Below are 9,873 nucleotides of genomic sequence, written 5' to 3'. Positions count from 1 at the left end.
GTATGCTAACTAGTATTCAAGAAAGAAAAGAATTGGACAACTCAATAGCAACAAATCTTTCTCAGCAGACAAGATCTTCTTCATTAACGCGGCACCACCGACATATTTATTTTCTTCCGGTGGATAATGCACGAGGAAGACAATTTTGTGTACTGTGTTATGGGACTACATGATGGTATGCCGTAAAGTACTAGATGAAGATTGAAAGTGTAAAGCAATCAACTAGAACTGGATTACTTCGAACTAGCTAGTTCGAAGAAGAAAAATAACAGTTGGAAAACCGAATCATGCATAGTAATATATATAATGACAAATATAAAGAAGGAACATATGAACATATCTACACATAATTCAAAGCGTAATATCTCGTAATTTGATACTCCTAAATTATAAATTATTTCTTGAAAAAGGAGAGAAAAAAAAAGATATGATGCTGCAATCTAGCCAAAGTGTCAGGAACCGAGGTCAATAACAGAATTATATCGTCACTACCAAAATCACAGTCAACAGTACCACCACCATCTACACATGACAATCAGCTGCCTGCAGCAAACCTTCTTCATAACCTACTTTGTACTCCCTTAGTTATGGAGCGAATCTTGATTAATGATCTCCCACTCTGAACTCTGAAGGACAGATCCATGAATCAACTGTACCCTCTGTACCTCTTGAAGGAACATTCTCTAAACCCTTTTCATGGTGAAAATCTGATGAAGCTGACGAGTAATTCAACTTACAGCTATTACCATAATTCCCATTCAATGACCTCAAGTTATGGTGACTCCCATCATTCGATAATCTCATCTCTTCTGTTGTTACATGACTTGTTAGCACACTAAGGTTTGCATTAACATATCCATGTCCCATACCCAATTCCTCAAGGGAAGGTAGAGGCAAACTTGGTCTAGAATTTGCACCCAAACCAGGCACATTAGGTAATTGTTGAGGAGGAGGAGGAGGGAGGTGTAGAAGGGGGTGAATTGAAAGCATTTGATTTTGCATGTTTAGCAGATTTCGAGTTTGTTTGTGTAGGCCTATATCATCAGGCAGTTGGTAGTTTACTGAACTGGGATTGAAAGTACTAGTTGCGGCTGTGGAAATAGTATTGTTATTGTTAGCGGCAGTACTAGTACTAGCAATATTAGTGGTATGAACGATATTATTGTTAAGAAGTGAAGGAAAAGAAGAAGATAAAAATGGGGTTTGCTGATGATGAACCTTTTGAGCTGTGGGACGTAGAGGGTAGAGTGGTTCCAGATGACCAGACCTCAAACCCGAGCCAGGGCCAAAAAGATCGAGCCTTCGAGTAAACGCTGAGCCTGAAAATGGTGGTGCTGGGATCCCTGTGAACTCTTGCACCATTTGTCTGAAATTGGACGTGTCTGTCGTGAGAACTGTAGAGGGTGCCCTTCTTGATGCCCTTGTTCTCTTCTTGGGGTTTCTTGCTATCCCATGTGTCTGGTCATGAGACGGTGAAGAAGAGCGTCCTCCATCGTCATGAACCGATCGCAATTGCTTAGAGGAAGGTAGAGCTTGACTTGATCCTTGAACACCCAAAACCGCTGATTGACTTGATGATAATGAGTCTGGTAAGTTGATACCAAGATCAGTGCAATTCGGGTCAGATCTCAGGCCTCGTGACTGAACCACAATTGGGTTTGGTTGAGATTGAGAGAAAGCGTGGAAAAGACTCGGTGTAGGATCAAACAAAGTGACCGGTTGTTGGTGAGAAAGCAGAGAAGGACCAAAGTTGTGGGTAGAAGGATTCAAGAAAGCTGGGAGTGACTCTGGCCTTGAGTCATACTCTTCATCACCACCACTAGACGATTGCATACTACCGCTATTACCAGAATCCATAACATACAAAAGTTGAAACAGCAGAAAGGAAAGAAGATAGCGATAGTTGCAAGGTAGCAGAGGAGAAAAGGTAATCTAAAAAAGAAGTTATGAGGATTCTGCAAAAGAACCCATCAGGTAAATGAATATATATAGAAAATCAGCCTTTGAGAAAGTTTCCGTATCTTTTAAAGCCTGATCTGAAATGGAGGCAATCTCTTCCTTGTCTTGAGCTAACAGCGAAAGTTTCCGTGAAAAGAAGAGAAAAATGCACACAGATCTTCTTAAACGTGATGGCTAGAGAGGAAAGGAACAGAAAAAGAAACAGGAACGAAAGGGTGGAGAGTAAAGGCTAAAAGGTGGGACACATAATTGCTTCTTCTACTTCAGGGTATGTGTTGGGATTAGGGTTTTTGGAGAAGGAAAAGAGAAACGAAAGAAAGAAGAAGGCTATTTAAACTTTTTTACTCAAAAAAAAAAAAAAAGACTTGCAATACATTAATGTTTCCACTAAGAAGATCCTTTAGAGAGTGCAGGGTGGGGTCTCCATTGGAGTCGAGAAAGAGTTGCCGGTGGCTGGCGACGGGTCAAAATCAAAGTGAATGATAAAGAAAGAGGGAGGGACTAGGGAGGGTGGGTTAAGAGACAATGAATGTGAAAGCAAGAAAGTGATGTGAACACTGAATTAATAAAAGTCTGGAAATACAGTAGAAGATAAAAAGAAGAAAAGTAAGAGTATGAAAAGGGAACAAATACTCGGTTCTTTGCCTAGCTAAAATACATGAATAATTAAAGTGGGCAAAAATTCATTCCACCGCCCCGATTACTAATTATTTTTATGCTCACACTCTACATTAGCATATACTTGTGATATGAATTTGTTCTTTCCTGTCCAATATTACGAATTAACTTTTATTATAAGAAAAAAAAGGATATATATATATATATATATAAAGGGTTTTAATATGTTTCTTTCAGGGAAGAGATTCCCCCCTCATTGTTACTCGACCTATCACTAGCTAACATCTTTGGTCAGAAGAGAAAACTTAAGCTTGGGAAATAACATTCAATTTCAACCTCTATAATTTGTGAAATTAATTCGCAAGCATGGCTTGATGATGATACACCAAGGACTTAAAACCAAATCTAGGTCAGCCTTTGACCAAGTCAGAGCTCAGGAACAAAATCCAAGTTATAATTGAGCAAGATCAGAGAATCTTTTGCCATCTTCGTCATCTGAAATTAGTATTCAAAGGATAATATTTTCCTTCACCTTTTAACTTTCAATTCTATTTTACAATTAATTTAAAACTTTTAAAAATAAAAACTTTGTTTCATGTAATATTCTTTCCCTTTCTTTAGTTGTGGAATTATGAATGATTGCTGATAAATACAAGTCTAGTTGCAATCTTCACTTAATATTTGATACCCTTGCACACTATTTTTTTTCGAGGGTCGATGCTTAGTTTTATTCTTTCGAGACTTAGAATAATAAAAAGAAAGAAGAAACTTTTAGAGAGTATATGATTTAGCTTGGATACGTCGGTTCACCCACATCCAGGGTCGCTGCAACCATCAGAGCTAATTAAAAAGTGATCAATTTCCACTTCCTTTTATACTACTATATACGTAAAACAAATGCCTACATAATGCACTTTAATTTATGTGTAAAACTGTGCTTAATACAAGGGAAAACGATTATTAAATATCAGAAATACAATTATTTGAGGCAAATGTCTTTGTCAAATGCACGTGTACTATATCTTATTCTCTGCGGTGCTTATTGGCCTATATATGAGCTACATGTAAGCCAAATTGATTTCTCTTCATCTCTTTCATGCCTTCACGGAACATAAATTTGATTGCGCTGCCTTTCACATCCACCCTTCCGCTGCTTTGCTTCATGCTTCTGTCCAAAAAATGGCTTCCTAGAAGACAAGGGTTTCAAGCTGCTAGGTTAATATTAAGCTTATAGGTCAACTATCCATCGATGGAATATATATATGGAGGGAATATTACTTGAGAAAACTTCTGAACACCTCGAACAAGAAAAATTAAACTGCTTACTTATCAATGTTTTTTCCTCTTATCGAAATGTTGGGTTTTGAAAATTAATGTTTGGTAATTCTGCATATATGTGATCATTATCTAGTATAAGACGATATCCTCATTCATAAATGAATAAATAAATAAGACGCCATCTCTAGTTGGTTGCTGTAAGTTGTAACCATACCATATACAAATATCTCATCATATATATATATATATATATATATATATATATATATATATATATATAGGATGTCGTACGTGCAGGCTAGGGAAACCTTTTTCAACAAAAAATTTCATTTTTGCTTTTTAGCTTTTCTAGCCTTTTATGATTCGAACCAAAATAAGGCGTAACGCCCGTGCTTTCAAGGATATGGTGGTTCAACTAAATTCTTGAATTGTGTTATATATATGCAGGAATTGCCCTACCTATGAATGTGGGGAATTGAATGTCTGTTGATGAGAATATGGTGACTAGCTGATCACCTAGAAATTCTAAGCCATCAATGGAATGAGATTTATAGGTGGGGGCTCCTTAAGCCGACTAAGTCTTACTGCATTTTACTAAGTAGAAACTTCTACGGATGTTAATACGACACAGAAACGTGAGAAATCTTCTTTGTTTATTCTGACCAAACATATTATGATCTCCAAAGAAGGGAGAGACTACAGAAGGTTCCCCTTTTCCTTCTATTTTCGTTATGTTTGTTTAGCATAAAGGATAATTTCTCATCTTTTCATTTAATTTAAGAATGAGAAGGGATTCGGAAAGTTAAAAGGAATTTTGAAATTTTTTAGCTCTGATCCATCAAAATTATGTCCCAAAAGGGTGATCAGATTATGAAGGGATACACTTTGATGAATGTAAGACCAAAAAACATCTCAAACCATATCAGGTGATTTACTTTTGATATTGAAATAAACACTTTCCAATACTCTTTTATTGCCTCTAAAAAAATTGAGATGTGTCATTTCAAATATACAATTTTAAGAGTCATGTTGTTACAAGGTTAAATTCTTCAAAGAAATGCTAACGAAAACACTGTTGGAAAAACATAGTGGGTAGTGATAGCTCTTGAAATAGTGTTATAATCAACAACGTCAACAAAATAGTAGTGTTTATAAAATCAATAATATTGATTAACAATAAGTTGAGACTTAGATGATGGACAGTTGAAGACATGTAAAGGCATATTAAAATTGAGGGATGAAAGTTAGATATTGAGTTTATGATAAAAAGTGACAGTAAAATTATAAAAAGTTTTAATGGTGTTTAGACATTACTAATTAAGTAGAGGATTATCCAGATCATAAATAATGGGTTGTCAATCAAGGGATATGACTATGAATACTTTATAGTCACCAAGTTCATAGAAACATGGAGAAAACTACCTAATACTTGTTGGAATGAGACCACTAAAGTTCATGATAAATATGAGGGAGAAACTATCCTACTATGTTATGAAAATCTAAGATTTGTTTTATAACTTCCACAAAATTATCTATAAATAGGTTTGAAAGTTTTGTTATGTAAAATACAAGCTTGATACAAGTTTTTGCGCACAACACATATAAATTTATGTAATTCTTTTATTAAATGAGTTAATAAGAGGGTATGAAAGAATTCTTATAAATCTTGTTGTGTATTTTACTTTTCTTTCATTATTTGTGTTAATTCCACTTATACAATTGAAAGTGTGGGAGTCTTTTTAAGTTAATGAAATACATATAATCGCAGATAAACACGAATGAAATAATGAGAAAAAACTAAGTATAATGGAACTAAACTGTCTTATAAAGGTTAAATTTTGTGAGCAAAGATTTATCCTTGTGACATATTTTTTTTTGAAGTTTGAAGTTTAAAAGTCAGGACATTACTGGAAATAGTTAATCTAGATAAATTATTTATGTTATGTCAAATACCAATTTAATTTTTTTCAATGTAAAAAAAACACTAATATAAGGATAAATTTGTCAAAATCAATCTGATAATAATAAATGAATGATGTGTAAAAGACTATGTATTCCATAAGAGAAGTTAGTTGAATTTTTTTAGAAGGGAAAAACAATTATTATATTATTCCAATTCATAACTTAATAAATCTAGGGCTATTGTAATTTTTTAATTTCTTTTATTTTTTTTATTGAATTAGTTCCTTAATTATAAAAAAAGATTTCTTTTTTATTAGGAAAAATATTGTTAAGAAAAAGAGAAAGAAAAAAAGACACATCATACCAAATTTAGATCAATTATTCTCATATTCAAATTTATATCTCTGTTTTTTTACATGTAAAAGCGGAATCTTTTGGTAAATATTTATGATGGGATCCACCTCGAGAGAGAGAGAGAATCTAGTAATTTGGCCCAACTGAAATTGAGAATGGGTCCTCGCTTTCTCTTTAGGTCCAATGTTAGATGATCATTATAGGCTTAGTTTAGGTAAAACAAACCTCTTAGGCCCAGTAAGTGCAACTGAATTTCAGCACAGCTCCTTATCGGATGGAGTTTAGCTCTTTGGTTTCTTTCTTCAAACCGAGGCTCACCAGGAGGTAAAAAAAAAAAAAAAAACACTTGAGACGCGGATTCATGTTGGATTGCAGTGATCAAATGTTTTTTTTTCAGAAATAGGAGTACTGTTTCTATTTTGATATGAATATTTTTTTCATGAGGAGAGATTATGTTACTTAAAAAGTACAATTCACGTTGACCAAGGCCAATGCAAGAGACGAGAGATTGTGGCTCGTGAAAGCATTTGAAAATGCAGTTATACTTGTATTTTTTAAAAATTAATTTTTTTATTAAAAATTAAAACTTTTTATATGTTTTGGATATACATTAATTTTAAAAGTATTTTTTAAAAAATAAAAAAAAATATAATTTTTAATGCATTTCAATCTAAAAAATATTTTAAAAAACAATCCCAATTACATTTTATATCGTTTTGGATAAGGTTAAATAATAATACTTTAATTTTTTTTCTTTTTTTTGAAACTTTCCTTATGTTTAATTTTTGATGCGAAGGATGGAGAAACAAGCTCTTTGCTTACAAGTAGTACTTGAATTTTTAGTTCTTAAGTTCCGAGGGTTCATTGTTGTTGTTTCTGAAAGAATTAGAATGAGTTAGGAAGAGTGAGTTGGTGAATTGATGGTATCTTTTCTAGTGAGTGGCAATGGGAAAGATTATTTAGCATGAATTTTTATGTGAGGAAGACCAATGGCTTGAATGAGTATGATTTTTCAATAAGAGATATCGTGCTTCGATGTCTTTGCAAACACTTTCTGACATGTTTATGCTTATTTATCCGGTAAAATATTTGAGTGTTGGAAGCATATATCTTTTTAAAAAATCTAAAAATTCAATAACTCATGTTATAGTTTTAATTAACTAAATAAGCTAATTTTATTTTAATCACATGGAAAAAAAAAAAGCAACGATTGTTTAATTTTTAGCCAACCTGAGAGCATGATATACATATAATCTATATATTAAAAGACAAACTAGTCCCATCATAAGATTAAAATAATTTATTTTAAAAAAATATCAAACAATGTTATCATAAAAAAATAAAAAAATTGATGTTTCTTTGTTGTCATTTTATTTCAATTCAAAAGTGATTCGCACTCAAATTCTAAAGCTTTCAAAGGGATATATCATTAATGCGGAACTTCCTTCAAATACAAAATTTATTTCTAATCTCCATCCTTTTCCATCATTTTTATTTTTAATTGTACCTCTGTCTTGTTCGTGCAGGTCGATCCACTTTCATGTTATCTTCCTTCATAATGTCCCTTAAATAATAATCCGACTTCATAATTTAAGCTGATACCTTACCTTACTGCCAGCAGCAACACATGAGGCTGGATGGACTCAACTAAGGGTTCTGAAAACCTTTGTTCGGCATAGAAAAAGTGCTGTCTGGCTATTGGACCTGCTCGAACGCAAGGGTTTGATAGCCTGGGCCCACTACGAAGAAGAGTTCAATAAACAATGGCCCAGAAAACAGAGTGAGGTAGTTGAAAGAGGAGCAAGAGAGATGTCGCTTCATATACACTCCATTTGGCTGCTCCTACAAACTTTCTTACATAGATTTTAACTATATTAAGAGGCAATTACCAAAGCGCAGTTTACAGATATTTACTCAAAGTCCATTAACTTAATTTTGAATGATAAAATTAAAAAAATAAATAAAAAACATAAAAAACAAAAGTTAACTTGATTAATATGTTATATATTCTCAATAAAATTTGTATATCATAACGTCACTAGTTTTGGATAATGTTTGTTATTTAACGATGATTCTCAAACGGTGATTCTCGGTATCAATTAAATGCTGATTAATATGGTTTTTTATGTTGACGAGGGAAGTTTACAGGAGAAAATGACCCATAATGTCTAGCTGGGGTTGATCCCGAGGTGAAGCAAATCCGATGAGCCCAATCTGCTTTCTCCTGAAGCTTGGGTAAAGGGTAGTAGAGTGTGTTCTGTGCACGTTTCAAGAGCTTCAGATCATGCGACCGCTTTCTTTTCTATACGCAAAATGCACTCGCAGCCCTTTCCGCACTGTCCACGCATATCTCCTGCTCTCTTTTAATCATGGAATCCCAATCCTTAGCCAATGCACTCACATGTGCCGACCTCCAACATTTTCCACAACCTCATCTCATTAAGATTCCACCGTGCATGAGAAGTTCCTTGGAAAATTACTGTAGATCAAAGGTTTATATATCTATGTCCGCACTTGGTTTGAGAGTTACTAGAGTCTTGTGGGAGCAAGAATACCTGCTGCAGGGAGATTGGTTACCCTTCTTTGTATTGAAGAATATTTTGTTGAAAGGTGTTCAATGAGCATGAACTGATTTTTTGCCTACTTTCCGCAAACAACATTATTGATAAAACCATAAAAAAAAAACTTCACATAAAAATTAGGCTTTTCATGGTTTGCTGTGAAACTGAGGCAAGATATGTGAACTTGACTGAACTTGTGTATGGGAATTCTAGAAAAAGTAAGTGTTTCGTTGATGTGGATCGAGGAACTCCTCAATACTTAAGTTTGTACGTAATTATACATGGAAAAGATGATAATGTATAGAAAAAAAATGAGAGTAAATAGTGTGTGTATCTAGCTCGGTGTGGCTCTAGAGAGTATGGTGAAAAGCTTGTTTTCAAAGTTTGTACTTACATGCTTGTGAGACCCAGTGTATTATTTACATAGCTTACACATTTCTTCATGGATGATGAAGAATTGTGTTATTGGCCAAGCAAGATGGTTCATCAGTTAGCATGATGTTGTATCATGGATTCTATGTCTGACACATGATTAGAAAAGCTAATGTGCCATGTCTCTTGTCTCTTGTGATGAAATACACTTATTTTTATTGGTGTTCATCTGGGTGGTTTTCATTTGTGTAGATATTGGTGTTCATCTGGGTTGGTAGGCATAGAAAAAATATAGTTACTGACTATAGAAAATGGTATATTTCTGTAAAATGTTTATGAAAAAAACAATTATATATATTACACATTAAAAAAAAAAAATTGAATTGGTTGTTGGCTATGTACAATCGACTAATCAATCTAGTCGCCTTAAGGGGCAATTACACCTAATCGTGCTTTTTGGGCTATCATGATTTTTTTTTTATTTTTTTAATAAATTATACCCCTTTACACATGACTAAAATAGAGAAAATATGTTTCATTATCGAGAAGAAAGAAAATTTTGGACTTGTCAAGCTTATGCCATTTTATACTGATATATGAATCTCGAATGTTGAATTATCCTTAACGGCATTCAATCTCATTTAGCCACTTTTAAATCATTGAGGGTGTGTTTGATTTTTTTTTGTTTAAAATAACTTTTTTATATTTTTAAATTATTTTAATATATAGATATCAAAAATAATTTAAAAAATATAATTTAATATATTTCTAAAAAAAAAATATTTTAAACTGTTATCATTATTATTATTTTAAATAGATGCTAAATCTC

The 9,873-nt window shown here is 33.2% G+C and overlaps 1 protein-coding gene across 1 annotated transcript; it reads right to left on the bottom strand.

The window, feature by feature from the left end:
* Nucleotides 1–272: 272 nt before the first annotated feature.
* LOC105119613 (uncharacterized) lies at nucleotides 273–2,345 on the bottom strand. The gene has a single exon (XM_011017771.1). The coding sequence runs from the start codon at nucleotides 1,855–1,857 to the stop codon at nucleotides 604–606; it is 1,254 nt and encodes a 417-aa protein (XP_011016073.1). The 5' UTR covers nucleotides 1,858–2,345; the 3' UTR covers nucleotides 273–603.
* Between the last annotated feature and the right edge of the window lie 7,528 nt (nucleotides 2,346–9,873).

The sequence above is a fragment of the Populus euphratica genome, unplaced genomic scaffold (assembly GCF_000495115.2).
Source record: "Populus euphratica unplaced genomic scaffold, PopEup_1.0 scaffold3215.1, whole genome shotgun sequence".
Classification (NCBI taxonomy): Eukaryota; Viridiplantae; Streptophyta; class Magnoliopsida; order Malpighiales; family Salicaceae; genus Populus; species Populus euphratica.
Note: the sequence above shows the minus strand (reverse complement) of the source record. Positions and strands in the feature narration are given on the sequence as shown.